At 38.9% G+C, this 21,347-nt stretch overlaps 1 protein-coding gene across 2 annotated transcripts in view; it reads right to left on the reverse strand.

Moving 5' to 3' along the window:
• LOC150079655 (medium-chain acyl-CoA ligase ACSF2, mitochondrial-like) overlaps positions 1–21,347 on the reverse strand; it is a 274,679-nt gene that overhangs the window by 17,403 nt on the left and 235,929 nt on the right. For both annotated transcript variants that reach the window (XM_090382450.1, XM_090382451.1), the window contains exon 15: positions 20,031–20,141. In XM_090382450.1, the coding sequence (XP_090238576.1) occupies positions 20,031–20,141 (111 nt within the window). The remainder of the gene's footprint in view (positions 1–20,030; positions 20,142–21,347) is intronic.

The following is a 21,347-nucleotide window of genomic DNA, read 5'->3' on the forward strand; positions in this document are numbered from 1 at the left end:
GGGATTTTAATTTCCCAGATATTGACTGGAATTTGTGGGTTGGTCACTCGCACACTAGCAAGGCTTTTGTGGATTTATTGGATGATTGTTTTCTACATCAGCATGTTCGTGAGGCAACAAGAGGGAGCAATACTCTTGATCTGATTATCAGTAGTGATTCTTCATGCATTAAGAACCTGGAGATAAATGAACCACTAGGTGGCAGTGATCACAGTGTGTTGAAGTGGGATTTACTCAAGGAGGTAACTACCATCAGAGGTAAAGGTTTTTGTTTTCGTAAAGGAGACTATGATGGTCTGAGACAGTATTTAAATTCTATACAGTGGGACCAACTGATGATGTTACCAACAGCGAACTCAAAATGGGAAGCATTCAAGGAACTAATCTTGGAGGCTACCAGGCTTTACATACCAACTAAGAAATATTGTTCAAGGTTTAGGCCTAAATGGTTGTCAGATGAACTAATGAGGCATGTGGCAGAGAAGAAAAATGCATGGGATACATACAAATTAATGGGTGACATGGAAGCCTATGATAGATATAAGTTGGTCTGTAACCAAGTCACAAAGGAGATTAGGCAGGCAAAGGCAGACTACAAAAAATCCTTGGCAAAGGATGCAAAGAAAAACAGAAAAGAGTTCTTTACATATTTAAACTCGAGAAGGAAAGGGATGAATCAGATTGGTCCACTGGATATTGATGGTTCAACAGTTGAGGATCCTGCTCAGGTGGCTAACAATCTAAACAAGTATTTTGCATCTACATTCACGCATGAGGAGTTATTCAGGAAAGAGAATGATGTAAGTAAAGTAAACATTGGCAGTGAGCTGGATGATTTTGTAATAACTGAGAGGAAAGTGGAGGAGAGATTATTGAGGATAAACATAAAAAAGGCACCTGGGGTGGATGGGATCTATCCAGTTATATTAAAGGAGGCAGCAAAGGAAGTAAGCAAACCCCTAGCCATAATTATGAGAGCTTCTTTGGACTCAGGGGAGGTACCCATAGACTGGAGATGTGCAAATGTAACCCCAATTCACAAAGGAGGATCAAAGGCTGCCACAAGTAATTATAGACCTGTTAGTTTAACTTCTGTTCCAGGTAAATTAATGGAGGCACTGGTTAAAGTAGCACTGCAGGATCATCTAGACAAGAATTCAGTTATAGCTCAGACGCAGCATGGTTTTGTTAAGGGCAGGTCTTGCCTGACCAATTTGATTGTATACTATGATGTAGTCACAAAAGAACTGGATGCAGGGAATAACTTTGATATTATATACTTGGATCTTAGAAAGGCTTTTGATACTGTTGCACATGGAAGACTGCTGCACAAATTGGAGCAGTGTGGCATTGGAGGCAAATTGCTGCTATGGATAAGGGGATGGTTGAGTGGCAGAAGACAGAGAGTGGTAATCAATGGACACTGCTCAACGTGGACTAATGTTATTAGTGGAGTTCCTCAGGGTTCAGTGTTGGGTCCGTTGTTGTTTTCGGTGTTTATGAATGATATTGATGATGGAATATCAAGTTTAATGTCCAAGTTTGCAGATGATACAAAGGTTGGCAGGGTTGTTAAGGACATTACTGACGCTATGCTGCTGCAACAGGATCTGGAAAGGTTGAACAGATCGGCTGAGAGGTGGCAAATGAAGTTTAACATTGACAAATGTAAAGTACTACATATGGGAAACAGTAACCCCAGAGCAGCGTATCAACTCTGCGGTACTACACTGACAGTGGTGGAGAATGAAAAGGATCTGGGGGTAATTGTGCAGGCAGATATGAAATTCTCTGAGCAGTGCAGACGAGCTGCAAGAGTAGCTCATGGTGTCTTGTCAATGATATACAGGAATTTTTCTAGCAGGGATAAGGAGGTGATTATTCCCTTGTATAAGGCAATGGTTAGGCCACATCTTGAGTACTGTATACAGGTCTGGAGGCCTCATTTCAAGAAGGATGTTGAGCTGCTGGAACGAGTACAGAGAAGGGCAACAAGATTAGTGAATGGAACAAAGGGTTGCTCTTATGAAGAAAGGCTTAAGTTTTGCAAATTACAGTCTGGAGACTAGGCACCGGCGAGGTGATCTGATAGAGGTGTATAAGGCTTTGAATGGTTTGAGAATGCTCAATGCCAATGGGATTCTTCATCTTGCTCAGAATAATCACCTCAGAGGGCATAAATTCAAATTGAGGAAGGACGGATGTCGGATAGATGTGCGGAAATTTGCCTTTGGCCAGCGGGTGGTTGGTTGGTGGAACCGACTTCCATCACTTGTTGTTGAAGTTGATAGCCTAAACAAATTTAAGGCTCAACTGGACAGGTATTTCGAATGAACGGAGGGGTGAAATGGGAGTGGGTTTTTTTTTTTTTTTTTTTTTTTGGCTGATGCTGAATAAGCTTGCTTTCTTGCATCATATGCCTCTACTAATGCTAATGCTAAAGTACACAATCGAAGTGAGTGGTCCTTTAGGTACCCCAGATCATAACTTGGTGATTGTCTCTTCTCCAATGGAGCCTTTATCTCATGGCTATTCTGAACCTCATATTGTTTGGCATTACAAGAATGCAAAATAGGATGACCTGCTAGATTTCTTTTCCTTGGTAGGACTACTGTTTCAAAACTTCTGATGTCAACGTTTGCTCAGATCTTTTCAGTGAAATTATTCTTCTAAGAATGGAATCCTTTATTCCACACTCCACTTTAAAATCTCATCCATTATCTAAACCTTGGTTTTCAAATAAATGTGCTAGTGCTAAGGCTGTTCAAGAGAAGAATGTTGCATATCGTAATTGGCTTGTTTCCAATTCTTCAGTTTCATTTTCTGCCTACACCAAAGCTCGCAACAATTGTAAAGCAGTCATTAATCAGTCCAAACAAGATTTTGAACAGGCTAAGAGTAGAAAACTTGCTTCTTACCCTAATGGTAGCCGAACATTCTGGTCTCTTGCCAAAGCTATTGGCCGCAACCTTTGCCCATCTCTGCTCCCACCTCTGTCAAAAATAGACAATTATGTTGTCACTTCAGCCAAGGATAAAGCTGACCTGCTAGCATCCCATTTTTCTTCCAAATCATGTATTAATGATCTTGGTAAAACACCTCCTACCATTCCCAAAACGCTCTATTCAATCCCTCCTGTGGTCTTCTGCCAAAAGGATGTCAGAAGGATTTTGACGAATCTCGATGCTAAGAAAGTTCCGGGTCCTGATGGTATTTCTCCACTTGTTCTCAAAACCTGTGCTCCTGAACTTACTCCTATTTTTGCCACCTTTTTTCACTTTCTTATTCCAAAGGTGATTTTCCTTCTGATTGGAAATTTGCTCACATCCAGCCAGTTCCTAAAAAGGGCGACAAGTCCCCCCCCATCCAATTATCATCCATTGCAATTACTTCTACTCTTTCTAAAGTAATGGAGAAATCAATTAACTACCAACTCTTAAATTACCTAGAAACCTTCTGTCTGATCAAAAATTGCCAGAATGGATTTCGTCAGTGTCAATCCACTGGTCTTATTCTGGCTTATGTTACCCATTTACAGACAAATTCAATGGAAAAGTTTGGTGAAACACAAGTAGTTGCTCTTGACATCTCAAAGGCTTTCGATCGTGTTTGACATAAAGGTCTTCTAAACAAGCTTCCATCTTATGGTTTGTCAACTGTGTTTTGTAATTGTTTTTCCAGTTTTCTCTCTGATTGCTCACTGAGGGTGATGGTAGGTGGCTCTTTGTCTTCTAACTTCTCCACTAATTCTGGTGTCCCCCAAAGTTCACTTCTCTCCCCCACTTTTTTTTTTTTTTTTTAGTTAGTTATTGGTGCATCGGCTTCTATGGGCATGATGCACCTCCCATGGTTTTTTCAGTACTTTGATCCAAGCCCGAGGCGGGATTCAAACCCGCGACCTTTGGGTTGCCAGGCAGGCACTTTACCCACCTAGCTAGCCCGGTCAGCACTCTTTTCCTCTTGTGTATTAATGACCTTCTTCCATTGACTGGAAATCCTATCCATAGTTTTTCAGACGATAGCACATTGCATTCCACTTTCTAGCTTGAAAAACCTTGCCCTGCTCAATCAGCTTCAACTTCTAGAATATCTGCTACCAATTCCTTAAATGCTGATCTCCAGGTAATTCTCCAATGGGGCAAAGACAACTTAGTTGATTTCAATCCTTCTAAAACTCAGTCTTGTCTTATATCTCGGAAAAAGTCTTCTTCTCTTATGCTTATCTTTGGTGACACTCTGATTTCTAGGCAAAATGATATCTTTCTTTTGGGGATTACCCTTACTTCTAATCTCTCTTGGCACAAGCACATTACAAATATTGCTTCCTCTGCATCAAAAAAAACTTGGTTTTCTCTTTCGCTCTCGATGTTACTTTTCTTCCAAACAGCTGTTCACTCTGTACAAATTGTAAATCCACCCTACCATGGAATATTGTTCCCACATCTCGGTGGTGTCCCCAAACCTCTCTCAGGTTTCTAGATTTCATTCAGAAGAGGGCAATTAGGTTAATTAATGACTCCTCTCTAACAGAGTTTCTCCACTCGCTGTCTCATAGACATACTGTTTCTGCTGCATGCCTTTTCTTCAGATATTTCCATAGGCACTGTCCTTCTGAATTGGCTTCTATAATTCCCAATCTCTCCTTGAAAACAGTCCAAACACATGCTGCCACCAGCGAACATCCATACATTGTCCAACTTCAAACTCACAGAACCAACTTTTCATCTTCCTCGTTTATTCTTTCAACTGCTGTTTTCTGGAACAACCTTCTTTCATACGTATTTCCTGAAAATCACATTCTGCAGAAGTTCAAGTCTAATGTCAACAAATATCTTCTTTCGTCTTCTCAACCTCCAACCCGAGCACGGTACTAAGTACTATAGGTTCTAATACCACTCGTGCTTGGGGTTTTCATTTAAAAAATATATATATTTCATGTTATTTTTTATTCGCAATATTAAAATTTTATCGTGAAAAAAATTTATCCATTATATTTCCCTGGTTGTTAAAAAAAACGAATAAAAAGGTTGCATGTGTGCCGAGCATGCGCGGTAGATGGTTTATGCGAAACATCCTTCGCGTTTCTTTTAGGTATTTTGATTTGTATATATCGATTACGAAATAAAAGAGCTTTTTTATTGTAATTATTTTATTGATCATTCACAGATTTTCATAATTTCTGGAAGACAAGATATAATGGATTTATGATAACTAAAGTAAGAGATGTTATACTTGCGAGTGCAACATATCTAAATTTCTCTGTAAAATACAGTAGCACCAATTGATGTACTGATCTTGTAGTTGAAGCGACATATGCAGGTGTTAGGGGCACCTAACAATGGAATATAATGAAAATGCGAGACAAAAAAAGAAATTGTTGACAAATATTTGTATTGTTGCAATCATTCTTACTGCAGTAATAACTTCAGAAAGCATGATTGTGACATCATACTATTTAAAAATTTTAAAAAGTTAAAACTCCAGACACTGTCTTATCCAGTTACCATCGTAAGACAAGGTATGATGACCAGGTTTTTAAGTTTTTTTTTTTTTTAATTAGACCTAGGAACGTTTTACATATTCACTTATACGCATGGTTAAGGGAGTAATAAGCCACATCTGATCACCCCCCTAAATCCGCCCTTGATTTGAGATATCATGCCGGTCACGAAAAATGCGTCACGCGCTCTAATCACACTACTAGTAGAAGAGCCAGTCATTGAGTTTGCGGAGCTGTGTACAAAAATAAATGCGAGGCCCCAAAAAAATAAACTTTTATTTACTCATTAAAGATACATGCTTTTTCAAATCTAAAAATAATTATTAAAATAAAATCACAGAAAGTTTTATAGCAAAAGTAACAAAAACAATTTCTATACCTCTAAACAAAAAAATATTAATATAAACAAAAAAAAACTATATATTTTATTACAAAGTAATTCTACGTGCTTTTTTCACTGTGAAATCATCTATAATTTGTGAAAAATCTATCTCATTGCAAATGTTTCTTTCAATTGCAACTAGCGATAGCCCAACTAGTTAAAAAATATTTTAATTTTTAATTTATTATGAAAATACATCGGCAGCGCGGGGCTGTGTGCGGTGCACATCCTGCACTCCCCTTTCGCGGCTGTGACTAGTAGTGCAAGCATGGGAAGTGCCTCTAGTGGAAGCCGCGGATGACGTCACTTCCATGACTGATCAAATGGTAGAAAGTTGGAAAAATGCAAGCCCATTGTTAAATATTCACAGCTCACCACTGCATATACCCTATAATCATAAGGGAGGCAGCAAGTGAGTGCATTGAGCCATTGAGGTTAATTATGCGAGCATCACTGGACTCGGGACTGATTCTTGGAAAAGTGCCAATGTATCTTCAATACATAAGGGCGGTTCTAAGAGTGAAGTGGAAAATTACCAGCCGGTTAGTCTAACTTCAGTAGTAGGGAAAATCATGGAGACAATGATAAAAGTTGGAATTCAGGATCATTTAGATAGAAATGGAATTCTTAAGGATACTCATCATGGTTTTGTAGAGGGAAAATCATGTTTAACTAATCTGGTTAGCTATTTTGACAGGGTCACTCCAGAGCTGGACTTTGGGAATAATTTCGACCTTGTTTATTTGGATTTCAGCAAAGCATTTGACTCAGTCCCACATGAGTGGTTGCTTCATATGATGGAACAAGTTGAAATCACAGTGAAAATCCTTAGATGGATAGCTGGATGGCTTCAGGGCAGTAGGCAGAGGGTTATGATAAATGGTTATTCCTCAAATTGGGTTGATATAAGGAGTGGGATTCCCCAAGGATCAGTATTAGGACCACTGTTGTTTTTGATTTTCATAAATGACATCGATGAAGGGTAGAGGGCGTGATGTCTAAATTTGCAGATGATGTAAAGATTGGTAGAGTTAATGATTGCTGCCAAGCAGAGCTTCTTCAGAATGAGCTAGATAGACTTCAGGGATGGTCAGGAAAATGGTAGCTATGGTTTAATTCAGCAAAGTGTAAGGTATTGCATCTGGGGAACAATAACTCCAAAATAACTTATACACTTAGTGGAGTTGAACTAAAAACGGTAGTGGAGGAAAGGGACTTGGGTGTTATGATACAGTCAGACTTTATAAGTTCTCTGAGCATTGTAGACAGGTTGCAAGGAAGGCCCATGGTGTCCTATCGATGATGTATCGAACAATTGTTAGTAAAGATAAGGACGTCATAATCCCATTGTATAAGGCTATTGTTAAACCACACTTGGAATACTGTGTTCAAGTATGGAGACCGTACCTAAATAAAGACATTGTTCTTCTTGAAAGGGTCCAGAGATGGGTAACTTGCCTGGTGAGATTGACAAAAGGGGATCCATATGAAGAAAGACTTTGAATATGTGAGTTGCAGATCTTGGCACCTTAGGCATAAACAAAATGAATGGGGACGAAATTTTCACAGTTATAAATGATTCTAGAACTAGGAGCCATAATTTCAAGTTACGGGGAGAGATGTTTAGACTGGATTAAACGAAGCTTTATTTGAGCCAGCGAGTTATAAATTACTTGAATAAGTTACCTACATGGGTGGTAGAGGCTGATAGTTTGGGGAAATTCAAAGGTCAGCTGGATAATTACCTACGGGAGGAGGGAAACGCTTAGGTTGTCCATTTCCTTTTATCTTATTTATTAAATATTATTTTTTAAAATTTTTTTCTTCTTATTATTATTTTATTTTGTTTATTTTTTGTTATTTTATTATTATTGTTATTTATTTATTTTATCATTATTGTTATTTATTTATTTTATCATTATTATTATTATTATTATTTTATTTTTATTTATTATTTTTATGTTTATTTTTTGGCTGGTGCAGCATATGCCATAGGCTTCCTTACACCATGTGGCCATTGCTAATACTAATAACACCGACGACTACATTGCCTTCACCCACTTTGTTCAAGAATTGTTCACCCGACTTGGGCGCTTCGACGAACCCAAACTTGAAAACTGTACAGTACCACCCACAACTGACGATGCAGCTTTCAATCTCTGACTGGAGCGTCGACTGAGAGAGAACTTCCATTAACGTACAGTGGAAGATAAGGAAACTAACACACTCCAACCCCATCAAGCACCATCTGGCGATTTGTATTAGGTGCCTAACCTTTTTTCCTTTAAATCTGGTGCCTTCATAGCCAGGTGGGAAGGAGCAGTAGTACGTAGCACACGCTTCTTAATTTAGACCGGGGTTCGAGCCCGTCACCACCAAATACGGAAGATGCGGAAAGGTCAGGGAATGACCACTGCATATCTTGGAGCAATATGGTCTTAGTTGCTAATGCTCCTAAAAACAAAATAACAAACAAATAAATAAACCTTTAAATCCCCTTCCCTAGGTGGGGGAGGATACGGTTTCTGTCTCCTCCCCTTCCCTGCCTCCCCCTTCTCCTGGTGAGGCCTGGGCCTGCCCCACTGACTTTTTGGGGTCGCCTTCTCTATCATCCCCATATTTCTGTCTTTTTCCCCCAGTCTTCAGTCTTCCTTCCCCGCTCTGACTAAACTCTCAGCGTACACCCCACACAATGTCAAACATTAACAATGTCCAAAATTAAACCGCATTAATATAAACCTATTTCGGCCTTACCTAAATTCCAGCATTTTTACCTCACATTTTTTTTTTTTAAGGTCCTAGCCACTGAAATCTCAGGAAATTAGGTGGCAGGACCTGCCAGAGTGAAAATTTAAAACTACTGGGTACCTGGTCTGCCTCCACAAGACATGGTGTGGACAACGTTGGGCCCCAGCAGGGATCTAGCGGCTAAATGGCCAGAAGAACAATGGTACATAACACTACATTTACAAAATCCATACACTTTTAAATCTCTGACTTTTACAGTGAACTGTTACACCTATAATGAAAGCAACATGGAGATGGGGGAAATCCATGGTGCCGTTGGACATAAATACACTATACACTAGCTAGCATACTGTAATTGACCACCCAGGTGCGAACCAACATTAAGCAGGGGTCGAGGTGTGGTCCCCTCTGTGTTACCAGGAAATTCTAGGTGGTAGATGACTCTCATCAACTGGTGCAATACTACCACTTTGCTTATCAGAGGCTCGAAGTGGTGGAACCTATGTTTAGTCTACAGAGCAAAGCAAACCCTCTCATCAATTCCATCATGCAGTATGATTGATGTCTTTTGAGGTTATGATGGACATCGTGGCAAGATCCAATATTTCTTACATTTGGAGGGTACAGCTCTAAAATGGTGTTAGCAGGCCTGCCGCCGGATTGTCCACCAAACTGAACCTATTGGTAACTCCGTAGGAGGCTTCCAGATTAGCTAGGGTATAATCTCGCTGTCTCTACTCTGCCAGATAGTGACTGGAGGTAGTCCAAGAAGTGTGTATGCAGGGGCATTGTTGAGGCCACGTTATATCAAGGAGCTGGGTATATTTTCACCAAAAGTTTCATTACTTCATAAAGCATTTCCTCCCCTCCCCACCTTACAATTGAATATATCATGAATTGGCAAACCAATAGAAAAAACATATCTGCAAAAAGATCTAAACCTCCCAAACACTTCCTAGTTCATTTCACAAATATACATAGTCTCAATTATAATCTCAATGATGTCCATTTCCACTTGCAGTCTGCCAAACCCACATGTACTTTTTTGACAGAATCTCAGTTATCGGTTGATTCAACTACTACTCATCTCAGTTTCCCAAATTATTCACTGTATGATTTCTTTCACCTCAAAGGTGGTACTTGTGCATATGTCCATTCTGATATTTGTTAGAGACTTAGTAATTTGGAATCTCCTCTTTTCAATCTTCTCTGGCTTAAAATCTTCTCTACCACATTCTGGCAAATTCATCTGTTGCCTCTATTATTCTACCAATTCCACTAATCACTTGGAACTCTAACTTTCTCTCTTTGAAACTTGACTTTCTCCAGTCCAACTTTCGTAACAGTGAGGAAATTTTCCTTGGTGATTTTAATGTTCACAACTCCAGTTAGCTTCTGTTTTCTAATCACATGGACCCAGCCCTTCAAGATGCTGAGGCTTTTGCAATTATTAATTACCTCTCACAGATTATTCATATATGTACCATGAAACCATGAATCCCAACATGCTTGATCTTTTCCCCATAAACAACCCTTCCAAGTACATAGTCGAGGTGAGTGGTCCTCTAGGCACCTCAAGATCACAACTTGGTGATGGTCTCTTCTCCAATGCAGCCTTTGTCTCATGACTATTCTCAACCTTGTGGTTTTTGACCTTACAAGAATGCAAAATGGCATTATCTGTGAGATTTCTTTTCTTCTTTTCCTTAGTCGGATTACTGTTTCAAATCTTCTGATGTCAACGTTTGCTCAGATTGTGTCAGTGAAATTATTCTTTTTGGGATGGAATCCTTTATTCTACACTCCACCTTAAAATCCGACCTTTGTTAAATATGCTAAGACTGTTCAAGAGAAGAATGTTGCATATTGTAATTGGCTTGTTTCCAAATCTTCAGGTTTATTTTCTGCCTACACCAAAGCTCGCAAAATTGTAGAGCAGTTATTAATTAGTCCAAACTAGATTTCAAACAGGCTAAAAGTAGAAAACTTGCTTCTTGTCCAAATGGTAGCGAGCATTCTGGTCTCTTGCCAAAGCTATTAGCTGCAACTTTTGTCCATCTCTGTTCTCACCTCTGTCAAAACCAGTTAGTGTACTGTTCTGTGTACTTACTCCTGTTCTGTGTATTGCCACTTCAGCCAAAGATAAAGCTTACTTGCTAGCATCATAATTTTCTTCCAACTCATATAGTGATTACATTGGTAAATCACCTTCGACCATTGTCAGTGCATTCCATTCAATGCTTCCTGTGGCCTTCAGTCAAAAGGATGACAGAAGGATTTTTAACAATCTTGATGCTAAGGAAGCTCCAGCTCCTGATGGTATTTCTCCACTTGTTCTCTAAACCTGTTCTGTGTCACCCTTTTTCACTTTCTTATTCCAAAGGTGTTTCCCTTCTTCCTTGGAAATTTTCTCATATCCCACTAGTTCCTAAAAAGAGCGACAAAGCCCTCCCATCCAATTATCTTCCCATTACACTTACTTCTACTCTCTAAAGTAATTGAGAAATCAAGGAACCACCAACTCTTAAACTATCTAGAAACTATCCATCTGATCAATGATCACCAGTATTAATTCTGTCAGTGTCATTGTATTGGTCATATTCTGGCTTATGTTACACATCTATGGACAAATTCAATGAAAAAGGTTAGTGAAATTCAAGCAGTTGCTCTTGACACTTCAAATGCTTTTGATTGTGTTTGGCATAAAGGTGTTCTAAATAAGCTTCCATATTATGGTTTGCCAATTGTTTTTTGGAATTGAGTATCCAGCTTTCTCTCTGATTGCTTGCTGGTGGTGATGGTAGGTGGCTCTCTGTCTTCTTACTTCTCCACTAGGCGCCTCCGTAGCCAGGTGGGAAGGAGCAGCAGTGCATAGCACACGCTTCTTGATTAGACCGGGGTTCAAGCCCGTCACCACCAAATACGGAGGATGCGGAAAGGTCAGGGAATGACCACCGCATATCCCGGAGCAATATGGCCTTAGTTGCTAATGTTCCTAAAAAAAAAAAAAAAAACTAAACAAACAAAAACTTCTCCACTAATGCTGGTGTTTCCCTCCCCAGGGTTCAGTTCTTTCTCTCACTCTTTTCCTCTTGTATATTAATGAACTTCTTCCACTGACCAGAAATCCTATCCATAGTTTTGCTGATGATGGCACGTTGCATTCCACTTTCTAGGTTGCAAAGCTTTGCCCCACACAAACAGATTTAACTTCTTGAATATCCACTACCAATTCCTTGAATACTAACCTCCAGGAATTTTTCAGTTGGGCAAAGATAACTTTGTTGATTTCAATCCTTCTAAAACTCAGAGATCTGTCTTATATCTCACAAATAGGATTCTTCTGCTGCTATGCTTATCTTCAATGACACTCTGATTTCTAGGCAAGATCATGTATTTCTATTGGGGATTATTCTGACTTCTAATCTTTCTTGGCATAAGCACATTACAGATATTGCTATCTCTGCATCTGAAAAACTTGATTTTCTCTTTCATTCTCAGCATTACTTTTTTTTCCAAACAGCTATTCACTCAGTAAAATTTGGAAATCTGCCCTGCTATGGAATATTGTTTCCACATCTGGGGAGGCGCCCCTAAAATCTCTCTTAGGCTTCTAGATTCCATTCAAAAGAGGGCAGTTAGGTTCATTAATGATTCTCTCCAATATCTGTCTCATAGACTTCTGCTGAATGCCTTTTCTGTAGATACTTCCATGGGCACTGTTCTTCTGAATTGGTTTCTTTAATTCCCGCTCTCTCTTTCAAAGCAGTCTGAACATATGTCACAGCCAGTCAACATCCTTTTTACTGTGCAACTTTAAACTAACAGAACCAACTTTTCTTCTTTCTCATTTGTTCATTCAACTGCCATTTTCTGGAACAACCTTCCTTCATACATATTTCCTAAAAATTACAATCTACAGAAGTTCAAGTCTAATGTCAATAAATACGTTCTTTCATCTTCTCAACCTTCACTCCATGCACGGTACTAAGTACAGTACTATAGGTTCTAATACTTCTCATATTTCAGGTTTTCATGAAAAAAAAAAAAAAGTATGACCTGGAGCTGCATATACTTATGTATGTTTAACTTAATTAAAGACTTCTCAAAATTTAGTTTTAGTCTAATCTGATTGAATGTAAAATTGAATATTTGAAAATTTAGTTAAAGTCCTGAAAAATAATACATTTTGAATAATAATAACTGTTGGTTTGATTAGGAGAAACACATTACAGAATGAATTTTAGCAAACAGTGAAATCATATCATATATATGAGTTTGACTTTCATCAGGAAACATTCTATTCCTGGGAGATACAGAAAAGTTTTTCTGTGGTAATAATTTAAATTAAAATTGCAAAGTACTTTTTTATCCTTTATTCTTCTTGTTTCTAAAATGTAATACTTAAAACAAGTTGCTTGAAAAAGGCTTCTAAACTGAGTATGTATCATAATTTTTATTTTATTTTTTCATGAAAACCTGAAACACGAGAGGTATTAGAACCTATAGTACTTAGTACCATACATGGGGTTGGAGATTGAGAAGATGAAAGAAGCTTTTTATTGATATTAGACTTGAACTTCTGCAGATTGTAATTTTCAGGAAATACGTATGAAGGAAGGTTGTTCCAGAAAATGGCAGTTGAATGAATAAATGAGGAAGGTGAAAAGTTGGTTCTGTGAGTTTGAAGATGGACAGTAAATGAATGTTGGCTGGTGGTGGCATGTGTTCAGACTGTTTTGAAAGAGAGAGTGGGAATTAGCATTAGCATTAGTAGAGGCATTTGATGCAAGAAAGCAAGCTTATGCAGCATCAGCCAAAAAAAAAAAAAAAAAAAACCCACTTCCACTTCACCCCTCTGTTCGTTCAAAATACCTGTCCAGCTGAGCCTTAAACTTATTTAGGCTATCAACCTCCACCACAAGGGATGGCAGTCTGTTCCACCAACCAACCACCCGCTGGCTAAAGGCAAATTTCCGCACGTCTATCCTACAACTGTCTTTCCTCAATTTGAATTTATGCCCTCTCAGGTGATTTTTCTGAGCTAGAGGAAGAATCCCATCAGCATTGAGCATGCTTAAACCATTCAAGGCTTTATACACCTCTATCAGATCACCTCGCTGGTGCCTAGTCTCCATACACTGTAATTTGCAAAACTTAAGCCTTTCTTCGTAAGAGCACCCCTTTGTTCTATTCACTAATCTTGTTGCCCTTCTCTGTACTCGTTCCAGCAGCTCTACATCCTTCTTGAAATGAGGCCTCCAGACCTGTATACAGTACTCTAGGTGTGGCCTGACCATTGCCTTATACAATGGAATAATCACCTCCTTATCCCTGCTGGAAAAATTCCTGTATATCATTGACAATACTCCATGAGCTACTCTTGCAGCCCGTCTGCACTGCTCAGAGAACTTCATATCTGCCTGCACAATCACCCCCAAGTCCCTTTCATTCTCTACCACTGTCAGTGTAGTACCACAGAGTTGATACGTTGCTCTGGGGTTGCTTTTTCCCATGTGTAGTACTTTACATTTGTCAATGTTACACTTCATTTGCCACCTCTCAGCCCATCTGCTCAACCTTTCCAGATCCTGTTGCAGCAGCATAGTGTCAGTAGTGTCCTTGACAACCCTGCCAACCTTTGTATCATCTGCAAACTTGGACATTAAGCTTGATATACCATCATCAATATCATTTATAAATACAGAAAACAATAATGGACCCAACACTGAGCCCTGAGGGACTCCACTAATAACATTAGTCCACGATGAGCAGTGTCCATTGATTACCACTCTCTGTCTTCTCCCCCTCAACCACCCCTTTATCCATAGCAGCAATTTGCCTCCAATGTCACACTGCTCCAATTTGTGTAGCAGTCTTCCATGTGCAACAGTATCAAAAGCCTTTCTAAGATCCAAGTATATAATATCAAAGTTATTCCCTGCATCCAGTTCTTTTGTGACTGCATCATAGTATCCAATCAAGTTGGTCAGGAAAGACTTCCCCTTAACAAAACCATGCTGTGTCTGAGCTATAACTGAAGTCTTGTCTAAATGATCCTGCAGTGCTTCTTTAACCAGTGCCTCCATTAATTTTCCTGGAACAGAAGTTAAGCTCACAGGTCTATAATTACTTGTGTCAGCCTTTGATCCTCCTTTGTGAATTGGGGTCACATTTGCACATTTCCAGTCTATGGGTACCTCCCCTGAGTCCAAGGAAGCTCTCATAATTATGGCTAAAGGTTTGCTTACTTCCTTTGCTGCCTCCTTTAATATAACTGGATAGATCCCATCCACCCCGGGTGCCTTTCTTGTGTTTATCTTCAACAGTTTCTTCTCCACTTTACTCCCAGTTATTTCAAGATTCTGTAGCTTACTGCTAGAGTTGAATACACCTCTGGCATTCCCCTTGCTGAATAACTCCTCATGTGTGAATGTCGATGAAAAATATTCATTTAGTTTGTTAGCTACCTGAGCAGGATCATCAACAGTTGACCCATCAATATCAAGTGGACCAATCTGATTCATCCCCTTCCTTCTAGAGTTTACATAAGTAAAGAACTCTTTGCTGTTTTTCTTTGCATCCCTTGCCAAGGATTTCTCGTAATCTGCCTTCGCCTGCCTAACCTCCTTTGTAACTTGGTTGCATATCAACTTGTATCTATCATAGGCTTCTGTGTCATGTGTTAATTTGTAAGTATCCCATGCATTTTTCTTCTCTGCCATATGCCTCATTAGTTCATCTGACATCCATTTTGGCCTAAACCTTGAACAATATTTCTTAGTTGGTATGTAAAGCCTAGTAGCTTCCAAGATAAGTTCTTTGAATGCTTCCCATTTTGAATTTGCTGTTGGTAACATCATCAGTTGGTCCCACTGTATAGAATTTAAATACTGTCTCAGTCCATCGTAGTCGCCTTTACGGAAGCAATAACCCTTCCCTTTACCCCTAATGGTAGTTACCTTTTTCAGTAAATCCCACTTCAGCACACTGTGATCACTGCCACCTAGTGGTTCATTTATCTGCAGATTCTTAATGCATGAAAAATCACTGCTGATAATCAAATCAAGAGTATTACTCCCTCTAGTTGCCTCCCGAACATGCTGATGTAGAAAATAATCATCCAATAAATCCACAAAAGCCCTGCTAGTGTGTGAGTAACCAGCCCCCAAATTCCAGTCAATATCTGGGAAATTAAAATCTCCGATTATAAGACTCTCTGATTTACTGGCCCACTCTATTTCCCTGTACAGTTCCTTATTATACTCATCAGAGTCATTAGGCCTATAGCACACTCCTACTCTCAATTTTGATCTCCCAATGCTTATGTCACACCAAACTGACTCAACACTGCACTGTCCCGCGATGTCGACTGGCTTCACTTCCTTGGTTTTTATGTGTTTCTTAACTAATAGCATAACCCTTCCCCCCTTCCTATCCTGTCTATCCTTTCTGTAGACGTTGTACTCCCCAAATTGCATTTCTGCATCCCTTAAATCTGTGTGACACCACGTCTCTGATATCCCAACAATATCTGCCTTTGATGTTTTGAGCAATACCTCAAATTCATCAAATTTATTTACTAAACTCCTAGCATTGGTGTACACGCAAGTATACCTGCACCTGTTTCTATTCTTAGCTACCCTAACACAACCCATGTGTTTACTTGTACCGCAATGGCTCCCAGCAGTCTCTGAAATACCATGCATCTTGTTTTTCAGGCTTCTGCTCATTCTAATAGAAGCAGTGCAAGAATCTCTTTCACCTCTGCCAGTGGCTACTGTCAATCTATTGGTCTTTGTCTCCCCCCAAGCTAGCAGTTTTCCGACCCACCTAACACTGCCTCGATAGCATCAGCAAATATTCTTGCACCCTTTCTATTTAAGTGTATCCCATCCCTGTAGAAGCAATCTCTCCTGTTAACAAGTACAGTACAGGCTGAAAAAAATTCTACCCCTTGAGCCTTGCACAATCTTTCCAGGGCCAAATTGATCGACAAGGCTCTCATCATATACTCCCTCCTATCGTGTCTGGGCAGAATTGCAGACACTTTCAAATTCAACCCTAATTCTCGGCTTTTGTTCAACAGTGACCTGTACTTGTTAAGTAATTCTGCCGGTCTCCTACTCTTAATATCTTTAGTGCCAACGTGTACAACTATATCACCTTTAGTGCCCTTAAAAGAAGAGCACAAGAAGAAGAATTGAAAGAAGAATTATAGAAGCCAATTCAGAAGAACACTGCCCATGGAAGTATCTGTAGAAAAGGCATGCAGCAGAAACAGTACGTCTATGAGACAGCGAGTGGAGAAACTCTGTTAGAGAGGAGTCATTAATAAACCTAACTGCCCTCTTCTGAATGGAATCAAGAAGCCTGAGAGAGGTTTTGGGGGCACCACCGCAGATGTGGGAACAACATTCCATGGCAGGACGGATTTGCGATTTGTACAGAGTGAACAGCTGTTTGGAAGAAAAGTAACACCGACAGCAAAAGAGAAAACCAAGTTGCAGAGGAAGCAATATTTGTAATGTGCTTGTGCCAAGAGAGATTAGAAGTCAGGGTAATCCCCAAAAGAGATATATCATTTTGTCTAGAAATCAGAGTGTCACCAAATATAAGCACAGGAGCAGAAGAATCCTTTTTGTGAGATATAAGGCAAGACTGAGTTTTAGAAGGATTGAAATCAACTAAGTTGCCCCACTGGAGAATTACCTGGAGATCGGCATTTAAGGAAATGGTAGCAGATATTCGAGAAGTTAAAGCTGATTGAGCAAGGCAAGGTTTCTCAAACTGGAAAGTGGAATGCAATGTGCTATCATCAGCAAAACTATGGACAGGATTTCCAGTCAATGGAAGAAGGTGATTAATATACAAGAACAAAAGAGTATGGGAAAGAACTGAACCTTGGGGGACACCAGCATTCGTGGAGAAGTTAGAAGACAGAGAACCATCTACCATCACCCGCAGTGAGCAGTCAAAGAGAAAACTGGATAACCAATTACAAAAGACAGTTGGCAAACCATAAAATGAAAGCTTGTTTAGAAAACCTTCATGCCAAACATGATCGAAAGCCTTTGAGATGTCTAGAGCAAATGCTTGTGTTTCACAAAACTTTTCCATTGAATTTGTCCATAAATGGGTAACATAAGCCAGAATATCACCAGTCGATCGACAATGACGGAATCCACACTGCCGATCGTTGATCACACGGAAGTTTTCAAGGTAGTTTAAGAGTGGGCAGTTAATTGATTTCTCCTTTAGTTTAGAAAGAGTAGAACTAATTGCAATGGGATGATAATTGGATGGGAGGGATTTCTCACCCTTTTTAGGAACTGGCTAGATATGAACAAATTTCTAAGCAGAAGGAAAAACACCTTTGGAATAAGAAAGTGAAAAAAGGCAGCAATGAACAGGAGCACAGGTTTTGAGAACAAGTGGAGAAATACCATCAGGACCTGGAGCTTTCTTAGAATCAAGATTCATCAAAATCCTTCTGACATCCTTTTGGCAGAAGACCACAGGAGGCATTGAATGGAGCATGTTGGAAATGGTGGGAGGTGTTTTACCAAGATCATTAATACATGATTTGGAAGAAAAATGGGATGCTAGCAGATCAGCTTTATCTTTGGCCGAAGTGACAACAGGACCATCTGGTTTTGACAGAGGTGGGAGTACAGATGGGCAACAATTGCGGCCAACAGTTTTGGCAAGAGACCAGAATGCTCGGCTACCATTAGGGCAAGAAGCAAGTTTTCTACTCTTAGCCTGTTCAAAATCTAGTTTGGACTGATTAATAACTGCTTTACAATTGTTGCAAGCTTTGGTGTAGGCAGAAAATGAAACTGAAGAATTGGAAACAAGCCAATTACGAAATGCAAAGTTCTTCTCCTGAACGGCCTTAGCACATTTATTGGAAAACTATGGTTTGGATAAAGGACGAGATTTTAAAGTTGAGTGTGGGATAAAGGATTCCATTCCTACAAGAATAATTTCACTGACACGATCTGAGCAAATGTTGATATCAGAAGTTTTGAAACAGTAGTACAACAAAGGAAAAGAAGAATAGAAATCTCGCGGGGCATCCCAATTTGCATGCTTGTAATGCCAAATAACACAAGGTTGGGAATAGCCATGAGATAAAGGCTCCATTGGAGAAGAGACGATCACCAAGTTGTGATCTGAGGTACCTAAAGGACCACTCACTTCGACTGTGTACATAGAAGGGTTGTTTGTGAGAAAAAGATCAAGCATGTTGGCTGTACGGTTAGGATTGTCTGGTATTCTTGTAGGTAAATGAACAATCTGTGCAAGGTCATTAGTAATTGTAAAAGTTATTCAATTTTCTCAACCAGCTGGGTCGGTGTGGCTAGAAAATGGAAGCCAGCTGGAGTTGTGAACATTAAAATCACCAAGGAAAATTACCTCACTGTTAGGAAAGTTGGACTGGAGAAAGTCAAGTTGCAAAGAGAAGTCGTCGAAGAACTCCAAGTGATTAGTGGAGTTAGGCGAACGGTGTAGAGACAACAGATGAATGTGACAGAATGAGATAGAGAGATTTTAAGCCAGAGAAGATAGAAAAAAGGAGATTCCAAATTACCAAGTCCCTGACAGGGACATTTTTGAGATTAGAATTGAGACCACGTATATTTGCGAAATAAACTAGGATGTGTTTGGGAGGTTTTCTTCTTTTCGTAGATAAGCTTACTCTATTAGTTTGACAATTCATAATATATTCAATAGTAAGAAAAATTGGGGGGAGACATGCTGTATGAAGTAATGAAATTTTTGGATATGGCATACACATGGTAAGAATATACTCAGATCCTTGACATAACGTGGCCTTAACAATGCCTCCCCCCCCAAATGCACACTACTCGTACTCCCCCCCATCACTGTCTTGCAGAGTAGAGGTAGCAAGATTATACTCTAGCTGATCTGGAAGCCTCCTAAAGAGTTAACAATAGGTTCAGTCCGGTGTACTAACTAGCGGCCGGCCTGCGAATTCCATTTTAGAGCTGTACCCTCGAAATGTATGGAAGATTTGATCTCTCCATGATGTCCATCATAACCTCAAAAGTCATCAGTCATATTGCATGATGGAAGAGATGGGGAAGGGTTCCCCATCTATTCATAGCTTTAACTAAGAAAGTGTGATGATGAATTTTTACTGATCAATTAGCAAAATATGAAACAGAAAAGTGTAATTTAAAAAGCTAAGAAAAGTACTTAAGGTAGAAAGTTTTGCTAAATTGTTACTTGTTATAAAAAAAAAATGTGTAGTTAACCATCATTCAATAAAATGATAGTGAAGTTATAAGCTTGCAGAGTGAAGTTCTTGAAATAAACCAAAAGCATTGTAGCAAATTTACTGTATATGTCAAAATAAACAAAAATTTGTACCTTTTCTTTACAAAAATCTTTGACATCTTTTTCTGATATACTATTCTTATATTTCAACTTAATCCAGGCACAAAGTTCCTCACCCATTCTTTTATCTGGCACTCCGATAACCTGAAAAAATAATAAATCCTCAGACATAAAAGATTTATTATGAAGAAGGGATTATTGAGTAATTAGAATTTAGTTATATTTTACAAATTAAGTGAGTGAATTTAATAAAATTAATAATGTCACCAGGGTTGTTCAAAACTTCTAGTGCAATGAATGACTGTGCTTTTTCAACAGAAATTTATGTCATGAAATGTAAACCTTTGATTGCTAATGAAATGTAAGTCTTGGATGGCTAATGAAACCAAGTATTCTTAAGGCAGCATTTCAAACTTGAAATTATGCAGATTTTTGACATTCAGTAATGTGGGATATGCAATTTCATGGAAGAGAATTTGCTCACTTTCAACTCAGATCATGTAAGTGGCCTTCAACTTTTTCAGTGATGTACATTATCAAGGAGAATTTATTGTTATTACCAGATTGTGTAGTGTTCTTAGCATAAATGCTTATGAAGGGGGCAGTGAAATTCAGTTGGTCTTTATTTCCCACAGAAATGAACAGCACTTCATATCTCTTCCCTCATGAACACTGTTAGTTTCTGTTAATTTCATTACCATTTTCAATCAGATGTCCATAACTTGATCAATTCAACTCCCCCCCCACTGATGTAATGCACACATGTAACTGACACTCTTTATAAGTAGTTTGTTCAAAAAGTATCATTTTGGAAAGAAAATTTTAGTTACTTAATGAAATTGGTAGCAAATAATGTAAAAAAGCAAGCTTATACAGTATCAGCCAAAACAAAACACTTTCCATATCACCTGTCTATAAACTTCCTGTATCACCTAGTAAAGCATTGAAGTAATGTTCCTATCACTTAATACAACTTCTTTAATTCAGCCATTAGATCACAGCATTATCCACTCTAAAACAGTAGTGATGTCACACTTTTGTAAAGCTTGGTTGAAATTCTGTCATTAATGAGAAACTTACTTTGAGTTACACAGTATTAAGCAGCACATGGAGACTCATAACATCTGTGTTGATTTATTAACACATTCTGCACCATTATTTAAATAATGGTGCAGAAGGATTAAAATAATAAATATTTTTAAAATATTAAAATATCAAGACTGTTGAAGGTGTAAATGTGTGTCCCATGGTCAGCCCCTAACTACTCATGCAGCAAACAACATTGATTCTCAATAGAATCAAAAATTTGCGCCTAGCATACTGACAATCCATACTATTTCAAATCCAGTG

The sequence above is a fragment of the Mastigoproctus giganteus genome, chromosome 10, assembly GCF_048544385.1.
Source record: "Mastigoproctus giganteus isolate SK-2022 chromosome 10, ASM4854438v1, whole genome shotgun sequence".
In the NCBI taxonomy this organism is placed as follows: Eukaryota; Metazoa; Arthropoda; class Arachnida; order Uropygi; family Thelyphonidae; genus Mastigoproctus; species Mastigoproctus giganteus.